At 38.6% G+C, this 26,545-nt stretch overlaps 1 protein-coding gene and 1 long non-coding RNA gene across 4 annotated transcripts; one reads left to right on the forward strand and one right to left on the reverse strand.

The window, feature by feature from the left end:
* The first annotated feature begins 5,751 nt into the window (after nt 1–5,751).
* On the forward strand, nt 5,752–25,950 carry LOC115742081 (cytochrome P450 81E8-like). Of its 3 annotated transcripts, none has more exons than XM_048272889.1 (2): nt 5,752–6,742; nt 25,324–25,950. In XM_048272889.1, the coding sequence occupies exons 1-2, from the start codon at nt 5,852–5,854 to the stop codon at nt 25,942–25,944; spliced, it is 1,512 nt and encodes a 503-aa protein (XP_048128846.1). In that variant the 5' UTR covers nt 5,752–5,851; the 3' UTR covers nt 25,945–25,950. The 3 variants fall into 3 exon arrangements, with proteins under 3 accessions (XP_048128846.1, XP_048128845.1, XP_030532043.2); XM_048272888.1 differs by lacking the exon at nt 25,324–25,950 and adding an exon at nt 7,368–8,228 and having other exon boundaries at nt 5,825–6,742; XM_030676183.2 differs by lacking the exon at nt 5,752–6,742 and adding an exon at nt 23,663–24,666.
* Nucleotides 5,848–23,934, reverse strand: LOC125312908. Its single transcript, XR_007196981.1, has 3 exons — nt 23,847–23,934; nt 7,528–7,532; nt 5,848–5,917 (listed from the first exon to the last, which is right to left on the reverse strand). It is a non-coding gene; the product is annotated as an uncharacterized LOC125312908 (long non-coding RNA).
* Nucleotides 25,951–26,545: the final 595 nt, after the last annotated feature.

Genomic DNA, 26,545 nt, shown 5'->3' on the forward strand with positions numbered 1-26,545 from the left:
GATTAGTCAATTGCACGTGAATTTTCATAAGCACCTAGCCCTTTGGAGTGTGAGGATACCCCCGACCAAGTCCAAATGCATGCACATACGAAAATTACCTTTTTGCCCCTTTAACTTCCATCATTCACATATCAACCCAAGCTCACTTGTCGGGAATGACCCCCTTTTCATCTTTTTACTCTCGAATCAGTCCCTTCTCGGCAAATTTACTCTATATCTTCATGTAATTATGTGATAAACGGGGTAAGTACAGTACAAGTGCCATAACTTTTGTACGGCGATCACTTGAGTGCCACAACTTTTTTTTCGATCACCCGAGTGCCACAACTTTTAAATATCGACCACTTGAGTGCCATCGGCGATTTGGGTCATCGGAAAATCCTACGTGGCAATAAAATAATGTAAATCTAGCCCACGTACATTGCCGGAAAGCTGAATCAGCAAATAAAAATGGAAACGACGTCGCACGCTTCGGATTGAACGATACAAATCAATTGCTTCAACAATTTGGGGCAAAATCAATTGAACCCTAACCGTACCCGGATCTTTCAACAATTTGGGGGAAAATCAAACTCTCGCAAAAGGAATATGAAGAACCCTAACCCTACCGAGCCGAACTCAATGAAATCAAAATCTTCAAATTGCTCAAAATCAAATCGTCAAAGGCGCAACGGGAAGCAAAAGTGGGGCAAGTGGCTCTCGGGTGTACGAGCAAAGCCAAGATGCAGCTCTACACTTTTGCTATTGTGGGTTGCGAAGTCCAACAAGAATGGCTTGGATGAGAGATAATCATGGGAGAAGGTTCCATGGATGCGCCAATTATAGAGCAGACTTCAATTGTGGATATTTTAGGTCCCCAATCTATGTTTTGCTGATATATCAAATTTTTCGATATCTTTAGCGTTAACGTTTTGGATTTACGGTTTGTTTGCTATATTTTGAGGGGATATGTTACGATGCTTTCCCTGCTAATGTAACAAGCATAAACGAAATTGTGTGCTGATTTTCTTGTAGGTGGGTTGACTCGAAATTCTCAAACCGAGCAACGGAGGTTATCTTGGAGCTACTTCAAAAATGAGAGAAGGTCAACATGTATTGACAGATGAGTTAGACGATGGGGACTAAATGGAAGCAGAGATAAATGGTCTACAATATTTGCTGAACCACGCGAAGAAGGAATTTTCAAAGATGAAAAATCAAAGAGATATTTATCGAATGATTATTATTGTGTTGTTGGTGGTGGGTTTGTTTTGGTTTATGGGCATATGTAACCCTACTAAAGAGAAGGTTTTTTTGAGTCTACCGTAGCTGAGGAACAATGATATGATGATGTCGTACATGAACGTGATATTGTTCTTATACTAAGAATTGTTATGTGAGTTTTGAGGATGCCAACACGGGAATGCAATTGTGCAAATGCAATGTCAAAATGATGTGCAGCAAGAGCAGAAGCATCTTCCTCAGTTTTTTTGTAGTTGAGGAACAATAATATGATCATGTTATACATGAACATGATATTGTTCTTATGCCAAGAATTGTTGTGACGATTACGTGTGAGTTTTGAGGATGCAAATGCAATGTCAAAATGATGTGTAGCAAGAACAGAAACATCTTCCTCAATTTTTTTATAAAGGTGTTCAAGATGAATGAGCTCCAACAAGCCGTCGAATGATCGTTTGAGTGCCATAGATTTAGTTAAATTGACCACTTAAGTTACTAAATTTTCACAAAGTGGCCATTTAAGCACCATATCTTTTTAAAAGTGACCACTCGGGTTCCTCAATTTTTGAAAAGTGACCACCTAGGTTCCTCAATTTTTGAAAAGTAGTCACTTAAGTTCCTCAATTTTTAAAAAGTGATTACTTAGGTTCACTTTTTTTTTATATTGCTATTTCACTTGTATCAGCTGTAAAATACTATTTATCTTTGATACAACAAGCCAATCTAGCTACAAATACCATTGCAACATTACATAATCATTGCTACTTAATGATACTGCATATTCTTACATCATCAATCAGCCAACCAAGTTCAATTACATAATGTTACTGCTAAACACACCAGCAAAAAATGTAGCAGTAGAAATATTGCTGCTGAACCCATGTTCCAAACCAAAATGCAGCATATTGCTGCTACGGAACATACATCAAATCAAGTTACAGCATCAAACACAATTCTAGCAACTTCAAATTTCTAAAAGAAACATCAACAATAGACATCATCTCGGATCCTCCCATCGGTCAAGCCAAACAACCTCGTCACTTCCTTTTTTCTCTTCAAAGGCTTCACTTGATTCATGATTCTAGCACTCTTCCAAATTGGAATTGTATTCACACGCTGCATTGTCGTCTTCTTTTCCACTGTTGTATCTTTTGGAGGAGCCATCTCGCTTGGATGGTCAAGTACATTTGTATTGTCTCTCGTTGAACTCACTATCCGTGTTGGCACTATGATAGGAGGTTGTGCATTGACATTTGTAGGATAATTTGATTGACATGGAACTAAGCTTGGGGCGGGAGCTTCTTTTGCAGCTGGCTTTTTTACTCTTTGTTTTGGGGATGGAGGTGGCATTGATTGCTTTATTTTCGTTTGTGCTCGAGTAACCATTGGTTGGTTTATCGGTGCCTCCTCTTAGCTTCTTTGTATCGGTGCAATCGATTCTTGAGTTGGTCCTCCTTCGGATATCAAGACTTCTGAATTTCTTGAGTTGGTCCTCCTTCGGATATCAAGACTTCTGAATTTCTTGAGTTGGTCATGTCGGGGTTCATGTTTGTCAACCCATGTCTTGTCCTTTTTCGAATTGCACCATCTGTACAATGTGATGCACAAGTTTAAGGAACGTCTTCAACTGGTCTCCTTTTAATCTGCAAAAAGGCAAAAAGCAATGAAGTTAATGCCCCAAGGATTTATAGTCAAAAGCAAAGACAATAACAAACAGCTTACCGGATATTTCCTCCTCTATTGTACACTATTAATTTGTTTCTTCGTCTTTTTCAACATCATTGCTTTCTGTTGTTCTTCACTTGCTCAACTGTACAATACTAGATGCAAGAAGCCTACTTTGGCTACAAATACCATTGTACCAATAACACATAATCATTACTACTTGATGCATGTTCTTACATCAACAAGAATGAGGTCTTTACCATAATTAGTGAAGATGAAGACTCTGAACACAATGTCATCCTTGTCAATGAGTTCGAACACGTAGACATCTCTTACACAAAGACTAGTTTCTCTTACGAATGAGGAATGTCATTCCTCTATGTTGGTCCTCATGTAACTGGCATTTTTTTGAACACGGAGAAATGGAATTTCTCTCTACCGATTGGTCGTCATTCGTAAGAGAAACCGGTCTTTGTGTAAGAGATGTATGTGTGTTCGAACTCATTGACAGGGATGACATTGTGTACTGAGTCTCCATCTTCACTAGTTACGATAAAGACCTGATTCGTGTTGATCACGATGAACACTAGAATTGTCACTTTGAACCGTCTAAATCACCTAATTTAGTATACCCACTCACAACTCTGTTGTCCGGTTCGATTCGTTTTTTGTTTTCATCTTATGGTGCCCTCACCCACCCCCGTAGCCTAACTCTATCTTCTTTTAACCCGCAAATGACGTAGCATCATTAATGTAATGCAACAATGACAAAAAAAAAAAAATGCTTTGAAATCTTTCAAACAGCTTACTTGAAGTTTGCTTCTTTGCATCGGCTGAGTTGTCCCAACACTTTGTCCTCTAGCTTGACTTCCCCTGGTGCCCTCATGTGCCCCTGCATCATTACTCCTTCATGTGTTATCTTGTCCTTGTTGGGCCTTCTTTCTTGGACAACCAATCTTATTATGCCCTTCGCCATGGCATACTGAGCGATGAATTATTCCACCGGCCCTCCTCATTCGGATGTTCATCACCTTCATATCCAACATACAGAAAAATCTCATGACCATGCAGATGTTGGTAAACAATATCTCTCATACCATTATCATCATAAACATGTCCAATGCCGGTTATGTTAACACCGCATGAAAGATAAAATAATTTTTTTGTATAACAAAGACCAAAACACAAACCATGTTAATAGTGCAGCCATAAAAGAAATAATTTTTCTAGCTTCTCTATCATCTGCTAATAATTTTGCTAGCCTTTGCAGCCAATTGTACATCAGTTTTTTCTTCATCATAGGGACCACAACAACACAAGCATTTACTAGTATAGTTATAGAAAAAATAATCTTTTTTTTTATAACGGGGACTACAACCCTTGACAGTGCACCAAAGAAAGAATAATTTTTTTCCATGACAAGGATCAACAGCAAAGTAAAGGCACGACAGCTTCAGCACTTGGTCCTCACGACCCCACCACATTAAGAAAACAACAATTTCGTTGTCGGCTAGTGGACACAAACGACATAAGGGTACAACTCACAACATGAAGCTGACCTTTATACTCTGCCAGCGAGATCGCTTTCCTTTTTCCTCCAACGGATCACCTTTCTTGCATTTTGTTTCGCTTCTTGTTTATTAATCACTTCACATAAACAACAAATCACTTACCTTTGCTTGTGTCGACCCCGGTTCGTCACACGATAAATGCTTCCTCTGCCTTCGGAGACCGGACAAGAATCATAGGAATAGAGTAGGGCCTTCGATCGATTAGCTTGAGGCACTAAAGGTTGATGAAGATCGAAGCCCTAATTTGATTTGGTGAGCATCGAATCTTGTCGGACAGAGATCGATTTGAGAGAGGGAAGGTTTCGAGCCCTTGTTCAAGCCCTAATTTTGATTGTTCTCTCTCACTTACGATCGAACGCGGGTTTCTATAGACACCGAATTATGTGGCGTCATTTTCTCTTTTAGAAGGACACGTTGGACAAGAATTTCCACTGTGGACTTCTCATTCTTTTTTAATTTCCATGTCACAATAAAACATTAAATAGAAAGTCCACGTAGGATGTTTTGCTGGAAATGGCACTCAAGTGATCCCTTTTGCTCCGATTTGGTACTCGGGTGATCGAAAAAAAAGTTGTGGCACTCAAGTGATCGCCGTACAAAAGTTGTGGCACTTGTACTGTACTTACCCCCGTGATAAACAATTAAATGGGCAGAACCAAATTTAGATGGAAAATTTTTTTTGGGCAAATTTACATGGAAAGTTAATCAATGCAAATTATCTCATATTTTAAATGAAAAATAAAATTAATTAAATTTGGCGGATCGGGGCGGCCATCCGCTCGGCATCGATGGTGCCGAGCGGGTGGGGGCCACCACTTCCCCCCCGACCGGCGGTGTGACTGCCGAGCCGGGTGTCGCTCGGCATTATGATTGCCGAGCGACACCTGATTTGGTAAATAAAAAAAGTCAACACTTGGTTTGGTAATTAGTTTGTTTTTTCCACCTGGTTTGGAAAAATGCCCCCTCTCATCAATGTATGATCGGCGAAATTGAGATTTGTTCGAGCGTGAAGCAGTCAAACCCCTTTGTGAGCGCAGATACAAATGCCAAGATAGAATTTGAAGTTAATGCCAGTTGGACTGGGCGGTAATTGTCAGTATTTTTATTTTTTATTTTTTAGGTCGAACGTAACTGTCAGTTCAAGAAACACTGAACGGTGCATAGTACCCATGCAATAATTTGTCATTTTTAGTCGACTTTCTTGTTTCCTTCTTTCACGTGCATTGTAACAAAGCCTAAATCAAGTTTGCTACATCCACCAAATAATAAACAATGCCAAAGCGAAAAGAAACCAAAAATGGCGTACGGCGCTCTCTGTGTGATCATCTCATTGTCTCTATATATACGTACACTCAGCAGAGTGCCAGTTCGTAACACGAAGCAAAGAAAAAAAAATGGAGAACACAATTCTGGGTGCGATCCTCTTCACTGTCCTCTCTCTAGTAGTTCTCTACTTCTTCCTCACAAGAGAACATAAGAACCTCCCTCCATCCCCTCCTCCTCTCCCCATCATCGGCCACCTCCACCACTTGAAACTGCCCCTTCACAGGACCCTCCACGGCCTCTCCAGTAAGTATGGCCCCGTCATGACCCTCCGGTTCGGGGCCCGGCGGATTGTGGTCGTTTCCTCGCTGCCGCTGGCTGAGGAATGCTTCACCAAGAACGACATCGTGCTCGCCCACCGCCCCAAGCTGTTCATCAGCGAGCACCTCGGCTACAACTACACCACCATCGTCACGGCGTCCTATGGCGACAGGTGGCGCAACCTCCGGAAGATAGCCACCATTGAGGTCTTCTCCTCGCACCGCCTCAACATGCTCTCCCACGTCCGGAGGGATGAGATCTGGCAGCTGATGCTCCGGCTGGCCCGGGGCGGGTTCGGGTCCCACCACCGGGTTGAGCTCAAGACTCTCTTGTCGGAGCTGACGTTCAACATCATGATGAGGATGATCGCGGGGAAGCGGTACTACGGGGAGGGCGTGAACGTGGACGAGGCGGAGGCAAGGGAGGCGAGGGGGGTGATTAAGCAGATTGCCGGTCAGGGCGGGATAAGGCACTTGGGCGATTTCCTGCCCATTTTAAAGTTGGTCGATTACGATGGGGTCATGAAGAGGGTGGTGCAGCTGAAGGAGAAGATCGATGTGTTCATTCAAGGCTTGATCGACGAGCACCGGAGGAAGAAGGGAGACCCGGAGCTCGCGGACAGCATGATCAGCCACCTCCTGCGTCGACAAGAGTCTCAGCCGGAAGACTACTCGGACTTCATGATCAAAGGGCTTGTCATTGTAAGTTGCTGTTTCTTATTCCTGTCTAGTGATTACACAGTTGAATTGAGTCGGGCGATTTGTCGGACTGCATGATCAAAAGGGCTTCTGTTCGGAAGATTCAGAATGCACCTCCACCACAAAATGATAATTATACTTACAACGATGGTGAAAAATCTTAGGTTTCTTTTTTCAATAGACAGAAATACGACGCACACACTCTCAAATGCACCAAAATCCTAGATATTACGATTTTACTGAAGAAATGTGTCGCCAGGAGTTGCAGTCACTACTGTTGTCTTTTGTCGCATGTATTGTCAAACTTCCTCGAGACGACTGGGACTTAGCGACTAGGCTGAGTTTGTGGCTGTGGATTCTGGGCCATTCACTCTCAGGGCACCACTTGGAGCAACCCCTTTCTGTGTTCATCGCACAAGATAAGGATGTTTCACATTGACTTAGATCAAAAGGTCCTGTCGGAAATGACATGGGTTTCATTTTTATTTCTCCGCTTAATATTAAGAGTACAGTGCCTTTTTCTTTTCTTCTAGATAGTCTTACTGTGAGTAGTCTTATTGTCATTTGAAGTCTTATTATCTCCGACTCCTAAAGTTGATTTACCCATTGACTTTACCCGAATGTGCAGGTTATGTTAGTTGCCGGAACAGACACATCATCAATTACATTAGAATGGATAATGACAAATTTATTAAACAACCCTGAAAAGCTCAAGAAGGCCCAAGATGAGATTGATTCCGTTATCGGCCACAATAGTGGGTTAGAAGAATCGGATGTTGCGAAGCTACCTTACCTTCAATGCATCATCTCAGAGACCCTTCGACTAAACACAACGGCGCCACTTCTCCTCCCGCACGCGTCATCGGCTGATTGCACTATTGGAGGATACTTCGTTCCACGTGACACTATTGTGATAGTGAATGCATGGGCCATTCACAGAGATCCTGAGTTGTGGGAGGACCCATTGAGCTTCAAGCCCGAAAGGTTCGAGGGCATTGGCGGCGAAAAGCAACATAAGCTGATATTACCTTTTGGGCTGGGACGGAGGGCATGCCCCGGTGCACCCTTGGCTCAGCGGGTCATGGGGTGGACGTTGGGGTTGCTGATTCAGTGTTTTGATTGGAAAAAATTGAGCGAAGAAGAGATTGATATGAGGGAAGGTCCAGGAAACACCATGCCAAAAGCAGTACCATTAGAATTATTGTGTAAAGTGCGCCCCCCTATGGAGAAACTCCTCCCTAAAGATTAAGTTGGTCGACTAGTTTGTCACGAAATGGTTGGATGATATGCTTTCATGCTATATGTACTAAGAGTGCAAATCTGATTTACGAGTTTCAACTGCATATTTTCATCTTCCTATTTGTTTCGGAACTTTTTAGACTAGGCTCCTAGTGTAAAGAACATATATGGCGCTAATGGTGCTCTATGGATTGTTCTTATATGAACCTAGTATTACTTTAATTGAGTATAATTAGCCTTTCTGAAAGTATACATTCAGAGTATTTTGTTGCACTTTAATTTTCTCTTGTTAATGCAAGGTCACATGTTTTTTCAATCTGCCTTCTTTTCGCAATCTTCTACATATCTTTTCCCCATGTTGTTGCTCGCGTGCAAGCTGCTCTTCTTGCACGATCTTTCTATAGATATAAAGCAAGAATATGCTTCTTTTCATCTTTTATTGAATATTAGTTATAGTGAGATAATTGTCTTCTAAATTAGTTACAAGCTGATATTTTCAAAATTGATTGCCATGCCCTTATTCAAGTACCGAACAAAAGTTTACTACATCATTGAGAAAATTCATTAATTTTCAGGCCCTGCTCTCTAGCTTATGATGTATTATGGCAAGTAACAAAACTATTTGTGCCCAAAGATTCTCATGGTTGGTGTATTTGATTGAATGTTACTTGTTCAAATCACACGTATGGCATACAAAACTGCTCTAAGTCATGTTAACGCCGAAAATTTTCTCCCCAAAGATCATTATTGCATATATGCATGTAATTGGAAATTATCTCCTACCAAAAGGATTTTCCACTATATATTTCTCTGGTAATTTTATCAAAGAATTAGTCTGAAGTGATCCTAGCCGGTCCAGCCTTGGCACATGACAAATTTGGGCCATTGACAAGTGAAGGCCTAGCCATGACCAAGCCCATGATGGTCACGTTGTGGGCTTAGCAACAGTGACGCAATCAATGGCCAGGCCACAGCCAAGTCATATGGGTCAGCTAGTGTCAAAATGGTTTAAAGACTTATATTTTAATAAATGGGTTGTTAACGGGTTTGACTTGTAAACTTAAGTATATAGGGGTTGTTAATGGGTTTAAAGACAAAACTCTATTTTAATCCATTTACAACTCATTTAGTTTATAAAGGTTATTTTTTTTTTTTTGGGTTGAATAAATGCTAGTAGTTGAGTCAATCTATTCATGCGTCTCTTGAACAATTTTTGTGCCCTCTCCAAACAAAGATGTTACAGAGAGCCAACGAGGAATTCCATTCTCTCATATGTTGTATCTAGCAATATCACCTAAAGAGGGGTGAATAGGTGATTTTAAACAGTTTTGAAACTTAATGTGGAATTTTAAACAAGTTTAAAACTCAAATTGAATAAGTTCAATAATAGACGTACAAAAATTTAAACACAATAAAGTAAGTTTAGAGTAAGAGAAATGCACACAAAGTTTATAGTGGTTCGGTTTTAGCAAGTCTACGTCCATTCTCCCATACCGATAGTAGATTGACTGGATTTCATTATATGAATCGTTGAAAGGTTACAAGAGATGTCATCCTCCATCATTCTTACAAAACCTCTTAAAAATAAAACTTATAGCTCTCGAAAACAAGAATGTGAATTTAAATAACTCGGGCACTATGGAATTGTAAGTTATGATTTCTCCCTACTGGTCATCATTGATATCTTTTTATACTCCTTTACCCTCAAACTTGCTATTGGACAAGTCTTCAAAGGATTGCTCTTCAAACACTGATTGGACGTCATCAATCGTGATTGAATGAGATTGTATTTGTGAAGATATAGTAGCCATTGGAGTAGAATCTCAACCATTCAAATCCAATTGCCCATACAACTAAATCCTTAGTTTCCATAAGTAGAGTTGATTCAAACTTTTAGCAAAACTTATTCCTGGAAGGTAATATCCAATCAAAGATATTCTCATGATCTGATTGGAAAATAATCTTGTCAATCAAATATTACAAACTTCCATAAATAACATAGCCAAACAGAAACCTGTCAAACGTGGATCTTCGGAATCTGATTGAAAGATAGTGCGGAATCCGAACATAACTCAGAAGCGGTCTTCGGAAGAAGAAACTCTTTGAATTTGAAAGGACTAGAACAGTGATTTTGAGTCGTAGCAAAGTTCTTGCAGAAATGTCACGGAAATCTTCTTGATATCAAATCTTCAGAGGTAACATCTTTCTCCATCCGAATAAAAGACTTTAACTATCTCGGAAGTATGTACGTGACAACTACACTTTGAGTCCGAACGCCGGGTTTGGAACAATATAAGCTTTTATTCACGTGTTCTTTCCTGCAATAAAAAAATTATTTGCATTAACCAGATTCTTTCCAAATAAGGATAGTTTTGTTAGAATTAAAATATTTAAAAGGAAAGTTTTCTTAACAATCTCCCCCTTTTGAATGATTACAAAATTTTCTCAGTAAGATTAGATTTTGAATTTTTTTTTGAATAAGATAAAGCACAGAAAAGATTTCACAAAGATGTAAACTTTTATGCCTTCTGCCATGTAAATCTTTTCGAAATGATGTGCATCTAAAAAATATATCAGAAAAATATATCAGTCCAATATATACACACATAAACTAGAAAATATCACTATGAGTGATGTCGTGCGAAGAACAATGATATTTCATATAAGATACTTCATCTTAGCATACGTTCCTCTACAATAACGACTTGCGTACATAATCCTACAATCCTGCAATAGAATTGAGACACTTTTTTCCCCTTTTGTCATTAGCAATGGTGATGATCAAGCAGGATAGCTCACGAACTAAGCTTTGTCTAAGTAGCAGAACTATCAGCCTATAATAATGACATGATAGTGTAAGTCAAAATAGTCTTTATCAAAGTCTGACAAAACAAAGTCAAACATCAGCTATTTGATACACAAGAATCAAATAGAAGGTGGTGGAGGTGGTTTTGTAGAAGAAGAGGGAACATCTTTTGGCCCTTTGTCACCCTTCTGTGCACCTTCTTCAGGCTAGGCCTGATTTCCTCTAGACAAACCAGCAATGATAGTAGCAAGGCCTCTAACAACCTATAATGCAGAGAACTCTTGAGTAATTCTTTCATCTTGAATCAATGTTTAAGTCCCCAAACTTGCCATTTCAGAACAGAAAATGTGGCAATATTGGTCAAGCATTTTCTGAAAGATGTTTAACTTCTTCTCTACCATTTTTTGGACTACATCCAGTGTCTCCAGCACTTCAGTCTGAAGTTTCTCCACATCCTTCTGAACAAGACTCTAGGAGGATTTTGAATCCACAAGTTCTTTGATGAAAGCATTCAAAGTTTCTTCAGATGTCAATTTCCTAGCAGGAGTGGCAGCTCTACCTTCATCACTCATTTGACTATTTCCCTTTTTAAAAGAAATTCCGTTAGAGATTGAATTTAGAATTCACTGTAAGTTAATCTTCCTCTGAGTCTGAGAAGGGGTTACATCTAAAGTCTTCTTTTCAAGTTCAACAACAGCAAATTTTGTCTCCTTCTGTATTTTCACACCAGCTGCTATAGATTACTTTTCTAAGAGTCAGTCCCCTTGAACATTAGATTCTTCTCGTCTGGGTTGCTCCCTTGACTAGCATTTTTTCTATCTGTGTAATAGATTCAGTCTGCCTCTGAACAAATGTAGAGGCTTCAGCTTCTTCTTTACTCTCCTCTTGAATCTTTGCTGTTTTATCAGGAATCACTGCCGTAAACTCTATACCAACAATAAGTGAATCACTAGCCTTATGAACTTCTATATCTTTAGATCTTAAAGATTCAGTGTCCATCAAACTAGGAACCAGTTCATCAAGCCTTGATGCTACTTCTCTGCTATCCACATGCTCTTCATACATCTCGATATATTGTTCCTGAGCATATTTTACTTCTCTTTTCGCCTTCTTAGCAAATGTCTCTTCATCATTTACTTCCTTACTTCCTCCACTTACATGAGGATTAAGGAGATCTTCTTCTTTGCTCTTAAGATTCTCATGCTCATGTGTTTTCTCAGCATCTCTAGCAAAAGTATCAACTATGTCATCCTTGCCGACATCATCATCATTTGTCTTGGGATTGAGATTATCTTCAGATGAGACTAAAAGAGTTCTTTCATCATCAGAGCCTGTTAACTCATCTACTTCTTCCTCAGACTTTTTTTCTTCAAATGCTTCATCTTGAACAATAGTCTTCTTGCCTTTTTCTTGCAACTATTTTCCTTCTCTTTGTAGATCTTTCTGCCTCTTCATTCTTCTCTTCTAGTTCAACTTGAACAAACTCACTGTTATTGTTCATCCATCCTTTGTCTATCAACTTGAACCCTATTTTCTGAATCATGGTCTCTCCAGCAACCATGATTTGACTCTGATTTTGGATTAGCTCAGCGGGAAGACGAACTAATTCAAAATTCAAAAGACTAATCCAGCACAAGGTAATTATCCTTTTGATTTTTGCACAGTTCTGTACATATGGAGAAGAATAGTATGAGCTAGATAAAAATCATACCCTATTAAAAGTCCCCACATTAACCTGGCTTCATACTCCGAGACATCAGTTTTCTAGGAGGCCTTTGGTCACATACATTCAATCACAACCTTGTGCAATACAATGTGCTTTAAAGGAAAGTCATTGTATGCAATATGAGCTTTTGATTCTCTAGAATAATTTTCCTTCCTAGTCAGGAAACTATATGCTGTTTCAGGTTGAATGTTAATTGGTTTGAAGTCTCTTGCCCAACCTCCTTGATCTTTGCAAGTTCAGAAATATGTAAGTTATACCGATCATCTCCAATGCAATATAACAAATAATTTGGATCAGTGAAGGCCAAAGTTGAGTAGAACTAAGCCACTATTTCAGGAAAGATAGTTGCTCTAACAATTACAAAGTCCCTGAACTTCATCTCCTCGAGATGTTTTCTCACAGGGATACCAACTCTGTCAAAGTATTTCACATTGAATACTTTCTGAGGCATGACACCACGATGTTTCAAAACCTCATATCTTTCTAGTGGCTTTTGGGACATAAAGAGTTTGCTTTTAAAACTTTTGTCCCCGACAAATCCCTTTCTCCTTTTAAAGTCTTTCACCATAATGTCATCATCATCATCAAATCTTCCTTTGGTTTCGATGTTGCTGTCCTCCGATATACGTTTCTCATTAACAATTCCTTTTGTCGGAGTCTTCTTCGGTTTGGGTATACCAGATGCCCTAACCTTTTCTTTACCCTTTCATGACACATTTTTAGGAATATTCGTAGCAAGAGGGATTACAGTTTGAATAGGTAGTTCCAAAATTGCAAGATAATCCTTCTCACTAGCATACTTATGAATCCCTAGAAGTTTCATAATCATATAGTCTACTGACCCCTAAGTCTTGAAGGCATCATGGAGGGGTTTGATAGAAAGAGCCAAAGCAACTCTTTCATCAAATAGTGTTTTAGACAAACCTGCGTCTCTTCGAGCAATGTCTCTGTCGTCTTCGTGTTTTGACGCTGAAATATCAATTGGAGTTATATCGCGAGATCTAGCATCCTTCATTGGACAAGACGATTTTACCTGTTATCTCTCACTTTCCTCGACAACTTTCTTCGCAGAGGAGGACGATTTTGGAGCCCTAAATGAAAAAGTTTGCAACTTTGAGAAAATGAGAGAGACGTTTTGAAGGAGAAGAAAGAGCGAGTGTTCTGTTAAACGGTTGTTTAAGGTGTCTAAAGAGAACAGTTAAATCTTGACAAAAATAGGCATTTTTAGAGAGACAAAGGTGACGGTTCATGTTTTTTCAAAATTGAAATAGAAAAGAAAACTGTAAAAAGGTTATCTTTGGAAATAAAATGAATTTCGAATAAAATTAATAGGAGATCAATTGAAATTAATAGATATTATTTCAATCAACAATATATGAAAAGATTGCTAGAGAACTTACCTTAAGTCCTTGCAATGTCGTGAAATCAAGATATTGAAAGTAATGAAATAACCGACCTTTGCTTCTAAATGAGTGTACTGCAATTATGCCTCCAAAATGTACGAAGAACCTGCTTCTAATACAACTCAAGATAAAGGATTAACAATAGCTAATTCATTGCAAATATAATTGAAAGTTTCTTTATCGAGAGGTTTAGTGAATATATCTACGAGTTGATTCTTTGTACCAGGTTTCTGAATGTGGACATCTCCATTCCGAACATGATCACGAATGAAATGACGTTTGATCTCAATGTATTTCGTCCTTGATTGAAGAATGGGATTTTTAGTTAGATTAATGGCAATAGTGTTGTCACATTGTGTCTCTACATTCGTATCTTTAACTCCATTATCTCTTGGTTGTTGTTTTAACTATAAAATTTGAACATAACAACTTCCATGGGGTACATATTTTGTTTCTGTTGTAGAGAGTGCAACTGTTCTTTACTTCTTAGAATACCAAGAAATCAGCATATTTCCCATGAGTTGACAAGTTCCATAAATACTTTTCCTATCAATCTTACATCAAGCGAGATCTGCATCTGAATAATCTCTTAGAATGAAATCGGACTCCTTAAAGTACCATAAACCATAATTGGGATAAGTCCCAATAAACTTGATGATCCTTTTAATAGTTCGGAGATGCAATTTTTTTGGGTTTGATTGAAATCTCGCACATAAGTATACGCTATATAATATGTCAGGTCTTGAAGCTTTAAGATATAGAAATGAGCCAATCATGCTGCCATAAAGCTTTGGATCAACTTCTTTTCCTTGTTCATCTTTGTCAAGTTTGGAAGAATGTGACATAGGAGTCTTTGTCTTTTTGCAGTTTTTCAGACCAAACTTCTTGATAATTTCCAATGCATATTTTTCTCAATGAATAAATATTCCTTTCTTGATCTGATGTATTTAAAGTCCAAGAAAAATCTTAATTCTCCCATCGTGCTCATATTGAACTCATCCCGCATTACTTTGGAAAAATTCTTGCACAGACGTTTGTTAGAAGAACCAAAAAATAATATCATCAACGTAAAATTGAACAAGAAGAATATCTTTACCCCGCTTCTAAATAAAGAGGGCAGTGTCAACATCACCTTTGATAAATTTTTGTTCGGATAGAAAGCTACTCAATCTTTCGTACCGGGCACGTGGTGCTTGTTTCAATCCGTATAAAGCTTTCTTCAGTGTGTAGGCGAGATCTTTCCCTCTCAATTCTTCAAAATCAGGGGCTTGTTCGACATAAACTTCTTCTTTGATATATCCATTCAAAAACACGCTTTTTACGTCCATCTGAAAAATTTTAAAGTCATTGTAACAAGTATAAGCAAGAAGTAGCCTTATGATCTTGAACATGGCAATTGGTGCGTAGGTTTCATCGTAGTTTATTTCTTCTTATTGGGAATATCCTTTTGTCACTAATCTTGCTTTGTTTCTGATTGCTTTTCCCTTGTCATTCAGCTTGTTTCTGAATATCATTTTGTTCTTATTACTAGACAATTCTTGGGTCTTGACACAAGCTCCCAGACATTATTGATCTTGAATTGATGAAGTTCTTCTTGCATAGCGTTGATCTAGTTTTCATTAACAAGAGCTTCTTCAATTCCTTTCGGTTCAACTTCAGGAACAAGTGCTATGTTGCTTGTTGGTTGCTTGAAGTTTCGTCTGGTTTTGATTTCATCATCCAAGCTTCCCATTATAAGCTCCATAGGATGACTGTATTTGTGTTTTCAGTTCTTGTTGATTCTTTCGTCTTGAGCATCACTTGGGTCTTTGGATTCAGATTGCATCTCCTCGGGTTCTCTTGTTACATGTTTCTTGATTATGAACTTCTTCAAAAGTATCATTTTCTTGAGAAGCTTCGTTCTTTTCACATTCTTCGATTGGTTCTGAAATTTGATTAAATGAAGGAACTTGAGCATGTTCAGGCTGATTCTCAAAGTTTTCATCAAACTTGACATTCATTGATTCTTCAACCGCACGAGAATTTTTGTTGTAGACCCCGTAAGCTTTTCTCATTGTTGAATATTCTAAGAATATTCCTTCATCCGATTTCTCATCAAACTTGCCAATATAGTTGCTAGTATTTTTTAGAATAAAGCATTTACACCCGAACAAACGAAAATATGCAATATCTAGTTTTCTATCTTTGAAAAGCTCATAGGGAGTTTTCTCAAGAATTGGTCTTAAAGAAACATAATTTAATATGTAGTAAGCTGTAGAAATTGCTTTTGCCCGTAAACGTGAAGCAATTTTGTTTCCTATCAGAAGAGTTCTTGCCATTTCCCACAAAAAATGATTTTTCCTTTCTACCACCCCCATTTTGTTGAGGTGTGTAAAGAGTTGAAAAATTATGCTAAATTCTAAACTTATCACAGAAATAAAAAAAGCTTTGTTTTCAAACTGAGCCCCATGATTTTTTTTTATGTAGGAACTAGCATATCCTTTATCATTCTGAACCTTCTTGGCAAATATTGAAAAAGATGAGAAAGCATCATTTTTGTGAGTAAGAAATAAGCTCATGTAAATCTTGAATAATCGTCGGTGATAACAAGACAGTATTTCTTACCTTCAAGACTTGAAGTTCTGTTTGGCCCAAAGATGTCCATATGAAGCAGCTGTAATGCATGTTTAGTTCTAACCTGGTTAATTGATTTAAATGAACTTCTTACCTATTTTCCAAGAGTGCAAGCTGAGCAAAGTTTAGATTTTTCAAATTTTGTCTATGGTAAACCTCAAACTAGCTTCTTTGAAGATAACTTTGATATATCTTGATACCAATATGGCTTAGCTTTTTGTACCACAGTTTAGATTCATTCTTGATGGATATGAGACACTTGATGTCTTCAGAATCAACATCCGGAAGATAGATGATTCCATGACGTCGAACGGTGAAAGTTCACTTCTTGTCTTTATTGATACTTGAGCATTTTGTATCTTGAAACCAAATTTGATATCCCGAGTCACAAAGTTGACTTATAGAGATCAAATTGTAATTCAATCCTTTCACTAGGGAGACGTCATCGATCGTTAAGTTTCCAATCCTTACAGTTCCTTTGCCAATTACTTTTTCTTTATTGTTTCCTCCAAAGGACACACTTCTACCATTGTATTTTGATATTTGAATGAATTTTTCTAGATCACCAATCATGTAACTTGAACATTCATTGTCCGTAAATCATTTGTCCTTTCTCTTCCTTGGTACCTACAAATATAAAGTAACTCACTATTTCTTTGGTACACATATAAGTTAGTTAGAGTTGATAACTTTCTATTGATAGGTCTCTAGATTTTCATACAGTTATCTTTGATATGATTTGAACCATCATAGTTTATGCAAAATTTCCGCACATAAAGTTTTGTAAACTAATTATGAAAGTGCTGTCAATATGCGGACTTGGAAGGTTTTTACAAAATTCTATCATTTGTTTCAGGAAATCTATGTTTGATATTGCTTTTCTTTTTGAGACCTAAACCAGACTTGTCGTTGAAAAGAATTTGTTTGGAAATAATGTTTTCCAAAGTTTTCGAGCTCTGAGAAAACCTTTTTGAAATACTTTCAATCTCAATTTTCAAAGAATCATTTTCTTTCGAAATCAAATTATGATTTTCCTTGATTTGATGAAATTCCCTTTGCAAAAACTTGATCTTGTCTTTTTGAGAAGCATCTTGTTGTTTTAAAGAGGAAACTTCCTTTGTCAACTTAGAAACCTTTTTGAAAGCATTTTCGTAATTCTTGCACAACTCATTGATATATTCAGAAACTTCATCTGGTATTTCGGAAGAACATACCTCGATATCCGAAGCTAAATCTAAGTCCGATTCTGAATCTGACTTTGCCATGAGACATATGTTCACATAGTCATCTTCACTATCTTCAGTATCACTCAAAGTTTTTGCCTTTAGTGCCTTCTTGTATTTCTCATACTTGACTTAGTCTTTCTTGAGAAGTGGGCACTTTGGTTTGTTGTGTCCTACCTTCTTATAGTGAAAACATACTACATCTTTCCTCTCTTGCTTGTCACTATTTAACTATCTCTCATCATCTTGGTTGAATAATTTCTTCCCTTTGAAATTCCTGCCTTTTCGAGCCATCTTTCTGAATTTCTTCACCATGAGTGCAAGTTCTTCATCATTTTCATCTTTATCTTCTGAATTTGGCAATTCATAGTCAATTTTAGATTTCAAGGCAATTGACTTCTTACCTTTTGAGTCTCTTATTTTGTTGGCAAGTTCTGTCTTATATGATTGTAAAGTTCCAACAAGCTCATCAATGGATAAAAGTCTGATTGTTTGACATTCCTGTATGGATGGCATGATGTAATTCTAGTTGGTTGTTAGTCCTTGAAGGATTTTTCTGACTTGCATTGGTTTAGCCATGGGAGCACCTTGCCTTGTAAGACCGCTTGCTAATATTTGAAACCAGTCACTCATATCGGTAATTGACTCATCGAGCTTCATCTTGAAAGCCTCATAATCACTTAATAGAATGTTGAGGTTGGTCTCTTTCACTTTGTCGGTTCCTTGATATGTGACATGAAGTCTGTCCCATATAGATTTTGCCGATTCTTCTTCTATAACACAATTATATAAAGGAGTAGATAGCGCGCAGAAAAGTGCGTGAACGACTTTGGAATCAAGTCCTTGTCTTTTTGCATTTTTAGTACTCGATAGTATATACGTAGCATTGGTATTGTTATTTGCCTCATTTCGGGTGGATGGAGTTGCCATGACAGCAAGAACTACTCCATTGACTACAACATCCCACATCAAATAGTCAGACGCCTTCAAGAACCGTTTCATTTTGTTGCACCACATATAGTAATCCTTTCCATCAAAGTAAAGAGGTTTATTGCTGAATTGTGCATCACCTACTCCTGAAAAATTGTTGTTAGACATAGTAGATCGTTAGCTCTGAAGTAAAATACTTCAAGATAATGAGCAACCTACTCTGATACCAATTGTTGTATCTAGTAGTATCACCTAGATGGGGGTGAATATGTGATTCTGAACAGTTTTGAAAGTTCATGCGAAATTTTATATAAGTTCAAAACTCGGACTAAATAAGTTCAGTAAATAGACGTGCAAAATTTGAACACAACAAAATAAGTTTAGAGTAAGAGAAATGCATGCAAAGTTTATAGTGGTTCGACTTTTGTAAGCCTACATCCACTTTCCAATGTTGATAGCCAATTGTCCGGAGTCCACTATATGAATCGTTGAAAGGTTACAAGAGATGTCACACTCAATCACTCTTACAAAAACTCTCAAAAATAGAATTTATAGCTCTTGGGAACAAGAATATGAATCTGAATAACTCAAGCACTATGGAATTGTAAGTTCTGATCTCTTCTTGCCGGTCACCATTGATCTTCCTTTTATACTCTTTTACCTCCAAACTAGCCGTTGGACAGGTCTTCAAAAGATCGCTCTTCAAACAATGATTGGACGTCATCAATAATGATTGAATGAGACCGTATTTGAGAAGATAATGTAGCCGCTAGAGTAAAGTCTGGACTCTTCAGATTGAGTCGCCCATAAAACTAAATTCTTTATTTCCATAAGTAGAGTTGATTCAAATCTTTAGCATAACTTATTTACGGAAGGTAATATCCAATCGAAAATACTCTCCTGATTTGATTGGAAAATAATCTTATTAATCAAAGATTATAACCTTTCATAAATAATGCAGCCAAATGGAAACCTGCCAAACGTGGGTCTTCAGAATCTGACTAAAAGATATTGTAGAATCTGAACATTAATCAGAAGTAGTCTTGCGAATAAGAAACTCTTTCAATTTTAACGGACTAGAACAAGTGATTCGAGCTTCGGTGAAGTCCTTGCCGACGCGTCACATAAATCTTGTCAATATCAAGTTTTCAAAGGCAACATCTTTCTCCATATTAATAAAAGACTTTAACTATCTCGGGAGTAGAGTTTGAACGTCGGGATTGGAATAATATAAGTTTTTATTCACGTGTTCATTCCTGCAATAAAAGTTTATTTGCATTAAAAAGATTCTTTCCAAGTAAGGATAGTTTTGTCAAAATCAAAATATTTAGAAGGAAGGTTTTCTCAACATCATACATAATGATTATGTCCTAGCAACGAAATGAATAGTGAGTCATTCATGGGGGGATTCCTGTGTTGATTTTGTTGTGCAATGTGGCATTATGCATGCTCCATCTCCACTGCGTTTCCTGTGTTGGTTTTGTCGTGCAGCATGGCAATGCATGACTCTACTCCTTTCATTTTCGCCACATGTTTTCATATACGTGGTTGCGTTAGATAAGTGGGGCGGGACGGCAATCCGGCAAGGGTAGTGGGGTCAGCAAGCGTCGGCAGGGGCCAGCAAGTGGTCGTAGGGGCGAGCAGGAGACTAGGCAATGGGTGGTTGTTGTCCGCCGATTGACGGATTCAATGTTGAAGTGTTTTAGCAATATGGATTATGTTCGATATAGGTTTGTATGGTTATTAATTTATATTGCATAAATATGAGTCAAAACAACTTAATGGGTCAATATGGGTCAAACCATTTTTGACTCAACCTATCCATTTGATAGGTATGGCCATGGCCTCACAGTCCACACCCGTAACCGAGTAGCTACGACCCATTCTTGTCATGGTCTACCCATGATCGAGTATACAAGGCAAGCATGCTGTTTAAAATAGAAATGGTAACTCTTCCCAAGGCCCCCGGCAACGTCTCGGACTCCCTAACATTGTCCATCAACCACCGTGTCACTGTTCAGGAATTTTAACCTAATTCCTTTTGAAGCTCGCACATGAAGCTCTATCAAACGGGCTTCCCATGTCTTTTAAGATCAACTAAACCATGGTTAGCTCTTGGTCTAGTCATTGACCCATCCCGATTTTTTTTTGGTTGAAACCCGTCCCGGTTTAGAAGGGTCTTTTTAGTAACTTTTATTTTGGTTATTAGCTATTTAATTTGTGTACTTTTCCTTATTGTCCTTCCTAGGTTATAATCTTTAGGGTTTGCTTGATTAGATTACTTTCACCATGTTTACTAATTTTCTCGCGTGTTTATTCATGAAAAAATCATTCTTCATGCATGTCAAGTAAAATTTGCCTTATCAATTGCATGCTGGTTCATGAGTTAAATTTGAATGTTAGGTGTCGCACGTTTACTTCATATAAGACTCATATTTGATTAATTAGGAGCTTGCATCTCGTTTTTGCCTCTTAAAAAAGAAATAAAAGTTCAAGTTTGCATATTTAGCAATTACATGATGAGGAATGTCCTCATCTTCATATACATAGGAATTTGCATCTGGCGGTATACACAATTTTGAATTAGAAGAGAGATTTCAAGAAATTCCCTCACCGTAGTTGGTCTTTTGTTCGTAGTGGTCATTGTCTATTTGTCACTTCTTAGTTGGCCATGATCACCTCTCGCGGTTTCTACCTTCTAATGCGGAACGCTCCTCTATGTATATCTAGAAATCGCATGTTTCGGCATTTTCAAATTTCCATTGATAGAAATATTCCTATTTAGGCGTGTTTATATTGCGTAATAGAATGGTGTTTCGTCTTGTATAATAAAACTGTTCTTTTATTGCATTAGGGTTTTCCATGAATAAGTGCTACAACGTGAAGTTTAGAGTTACTTATTTTGTTACTATATTTGCATGTTGAATTCCACATTTGCATTCCATAAGGAGGGACCAAAAACAATTTACATCTTACATGTTAGGGATAGTAGGATACATTTTACATGCTAACATATTGAAATGATCTCTTTAGGATATTGTACTTAGACTAAGCTTCTGTAATTAAACGGTTTAGGGCAGATTTAATTTCCTAAATTTAGCATTTTAGGAGAATATGTTGCACATATATAGAGTTGCCATTTTCTGCATTAGGCTTAGCATTACAAGACATCTGTATTTTCTTTCCATGTCTAAAATCACATTTTAGGAAAATAGTTTATGAAGGCAGTGCTTTTGCATGTCACATCCCACTTGCATTTTTCTTTTCCCTTTGCGCACTATTGCACTTTAGAAACTTTAGTTGTACAATTTCTTTATCGCTCAGGGAGGTCCTATCTAGGGACAGTACGCAATAATTATATTTAGAGTAAATTTCAAATCAGTGTATAAAGTGAGGTCATGCTCTCAAAAAGGGCTAAAAATGGCCCTTGTCTCGTTTGAATCGCATGTTAAAATTGTAAAAAAGTCCTAAATTTATTACACTTTTGCCATTTCAATTTTAAACTTTTTTAATTTTTCCAATTCAATTCTATTGTGCCCAATTAAGTTCTAAACATTTTCTTTATGTCAATTCAATCCTAAACATTTTACATTTATGCCAATGCGGTTTATCTCATCAAATTTGGCCAGGTGGTGCCGACATGGACCCGACCAGCATTGGTGAGAATGTTTTTTTTTTTTCAATCCTAAATATTTGCATTTGTGTCAATTCAATCATAATATAGTCCATCCCGTCAAATTTGTCACATCAATTGTAAATCACTTTATTTAGTGATCGCGTAGGAAGCACCGACACTCTTCAGCACTCCTTGTTGTATCGTGTCCGATACTCCGACACTTTTCGACATGTGGTTAGTGCTCTAGACACGCCAACGACATATGAGTTCAGCATCTCGACAGTCATTTCGACACGCACGAGGTCAATTTTAAGCATTTTCAATAAATTAAGGGTTAAAATATAAATTTATCAAAAATATATATGCTCAAATCATATATCCAATTACCCCAAAATAAATATACATAGATAGCCAAAAGAAAACTTCACCGTGATTGATATTTTTATATATACATAATAATTTAAAATGTATATATAAAGATATATATTTAATATATAATGTGTTGAAATTCTCCACGTCCTCTCTCTTCCGTCTGTTACCCTCTCTGCTGAATCACTTCATCTTCTTTCCGCCCCACACCATAAACAGGAAATTCTTGCACTCCATTAACAAGCTCCAAACAAAGATGTGCTCGACAGATGACCGAATTTATAGGGAAAATTCAGAAGCAAAATCACCTGAGCTTTGACAGTCCATTAGGAATCAAAATTAGTCGAAACTAAAGCTTAATTAAATTTCTTTTCGCAGTCCTCTGTTTCGAGACAAATCTCGAGATTATCGAACTAACGAAACGGGAGGAGAACTCAAAACCTGCGTCAAGTTGCAAAAACCTTAATAAACTCGCGCCCAATCTCCAAAAACAAAAACACCTCAACCTCACAGAAACCCTAAGCCCGAGCCTTCCTGTCTCTCCCCGTCGTTCCCGGGAAGATGAAGCACGGCACACGATCACTAGGCTCGGCGAGATTGGAAGCGCAGAGGGACGCACCTTCGGCAGAGAGGAATCGAAGAGGGAAGAAAGAGCACGGAGAGTGTCGATAACGGAGGGAAAAGAGAAGTAGCGGAGAGTTTAACAAAAGTCTGAACCCATATGAGCACGTGGGGATTACCCAACATTTTATTTTTTAGCTAGCTTTTTAACAACAAAAAGTTAGAAGCATTGGTTGCGTGCCCGGCAAGATCGGGAGCTTGTGGCGTATTCTAGACAATCACCAAGTTCCTTTTGAATCTCTCTTACTTTTCTAAGGTAACAATATGCTCATCAAGTTTGATACGCAATATGTTTGATCCGGTCAAAGGTTAAAAAATTCTCAAGGCAAAACGGACGCAGCCAAATTATACCCAACGAATTCAAGTCATAATCTTCTTCGTCTTCCGACATATACATGTGATTATCGTCTCTACATATAAATACACCGCACATATTCGAAGAACCTCCATCAGCAATTTTATAACACGAAGCAAATAAGAAAGAGAAACCATGGAAAACACAATCCTCTATGCGGCCCTCGTCACTGTCCTCTCTCTAGTTACTCTCTACTTCTTCATAACAAGAGAACCCAAGAACCTCCCTCCTTCTCCTCCTTCTCTCCCCATCATTGGCCACCTCCACCACTTGAAATTGCCCCTTCACAGGACCCTCCACCGCCTCTCCGCTAAGTATGGCCCCGTCATGACCCTCCCGGTTCGGGGTCCGCCGCTCGTGGTCGTGTCCTCGCTGCCACTGGCTGAGGAATGCTTCACCAAAAACGACATCGTGCTCGCCAACCGCCCCAAGCTGTTCATCGCCAAGCACCTCGGCTATGGCTACACCACCCTCATATCGGCGTCCTATGGTGACAAGTGGCGCAACCTTCGGAAGATTGCCACCATCGAGGTCCTCTCATCGCACCGCCTCAACGTGGTCTCCCACATCCGGAGGGATGAGATCCGGCGGCTGATGCTCCGGCTGGCCCGGGGCGGGTTCGGGTCCTACCACCAGGTCGAGCTCAAGACTCTCTTCTCGGAGCTCACGTTCAACATCATGATGAGGATGATAGCGGGGAAGCGGTACTACGGGGAGGGCGTGAACGTGGACGAGGCCGAGGCCAGGGAGGGGAGGAAATTGATTAAGCAGATCGTCGGCAATGGCGGGATAAGTTACGCGGGCGATTTCCTGCCCATACTAAAGTTGGTGGATTACAATGGGGTGAAGAAGAGGGTGGTGGAGCTGAAGGAGAAGATCGATGCGTTCATGCAGGGGTTGATCGATGAGCACCGGAGGAAGAAGGGAGAGCCGGAGCTCGAAGACAGCATGGTCAGCCACCTCCTGCATCTACAAGAGTCTCAGCCGGAAGACTACTCGGACTTCACGATCAAGGGGCTTATCTTTGTAAGTGCTGTTTCTTATTCCTATCTTTCCATCTGTTTTGTTGTTTTAGTCGTTGCATTGAAATGTTGTCAACGTCAACGATTGAATTGCTTCTGTCGGGAAGACTTGGAATGCACCTCGACCACAAAATGATGATAATATATACAAGGAACGTGAAAAGTCTCAGGTTTCATTTTTCAATAAACTCTCTCTCTCTCTCTCTCTCAAATAGCACATGCACCGTCAATTTTCCTCGACACTGACATTTCGATTGAGCTGACGTTTGGGGTGCTGGGCAATTCACCCTCAGTCTACCACTTGGCGGAATCCCTTTCTTTTTACTTCATAGAAGATGATGATGTTTCACATAGATTTAGATGAAAGGTCCTAATTTTTCTGGTTTCGGGAGTTCATGCACTACACGACAATATGCCAATTATCACTAGTGTTTACCTTAGTAAGATATATTTACGACACCAAAGAATCCCTTTTAGAATGGCATTGATCCAAAGTAGGCTAATCATTGGAAAGAAATAAGGTAAAGAAACTGATTCGTTGGAAGGAAATTTTGATGGCTCGGGGGGCCTTAAACCGACTTGTTTTGTTTTATTTGTCATTTGAAATATTAATATCTCGACTCCCAAAGGTGATATACACTAACTTTTTATACATGTGCAGGTTTTGTTGATTGCGGGAACAGACACATCGTCACTGACATTAGAATGGATAATGGCAAATTTACTGAACAACCCAGAAAAGTTAAAGAAGGCTCAAGAAGAGATCGATTCGGTTATCGGCTCTGATCGTCTAGTAGAAGAATCCGATGTTTCGAAGCTACCTTACCTTCAATGCGTCATCTTTGAGACCCTTCGACTAAACACGACGGCGCCACTTCTCGTCCCACACGCGTCTTCGGCAGATTGCACCATAGGAGGATACTTGGTTCCACGTGACACTATTCTATTGGTGAATGCATGGGCTATTCACAGAGATCCTGAGTTGTGGGAGGACCCATTGAGATTTAAGCCTGAAAGGTTCGAGGGCAGTGGCGGCGAAAAGCAACATAAGCTGATATTGCCTTTCGGGCTAGGCCGCAGGGCATGCCCTGGTGCACACCTCGCTCAGCGGGTCATGGGGTCGACGTTGGGCTTGTTGATTCAATGTTTTGATTGGAAAAGAGTTAGCGAAGAAGAAATTGACATGAGGGAAGGCCCAGGAACCACCATGCCAAAAGTAGTACCATTAGAATTACTTTGTAAAGTACGCCCTTCTATGGAGAAACTCGTCCCTAAAGATTAAGTTGGTCGACTTGTTTGTGCTAAATGGCTGGTTGACATGCTTGCAAATTATATGTAACAAGAGTCCACATCTATTCTATGACTTTCAACTTTCATGTATTTACATCATTTTCCTATTTACTTTATAACATTATAGAGATAGTTCCTAGTGTAAAGAAGACATATGGTGCTAATGGTGTTGGTATGTGAAGCCAAAATTATCATTAAGGGCTTTTTTGTCTTTTATATATATTTTTTGGCTTTTAGATTAAAAGATATACCTCATAAATTGAGCGATGTAGAGGTGGTAGCCATCAAGAGAGAAAAAAAAAAACAAAAGAAACGCAAAGTAGCGAATAGATATAAAAAAGAAAAAGAGAGGCGTGACGACATTTTTGAGTGTTCTCAATCTCTTTGTGCCCTAATCTTGTGAAAGATCATTAATTGTATTCCTACTTTCTCGAAGACTAGTGGATTCTCAGAGTATATCTACGCGGAGATGTAGCCCAAGTTTAAGTAAACTTCGATAACAAATTCTCCGGTGTGTTCTTCTGATTTTGTTCTTTTATTATTGTAGTCTGTCGTGTGGATTGTTTGCTTGGGTTATTTTTCTCTGGAATTGG

This window comes from Rhodamnia argentea, chromosome 11 (assembly GCF_020921035.1).
Source record: "Rhodamnia argentea isolate NSW1041297 chromosome 11, ASM2092103v1, whole genome shotgun sequence".
Classification (NCBI taxonomy): Eukaryota; Viridiplantae; Streptophyta; class Magnoliopsida; order Myrtales; family Myrtaceae; genus Rhodamnia; species Rhodamnia argentea.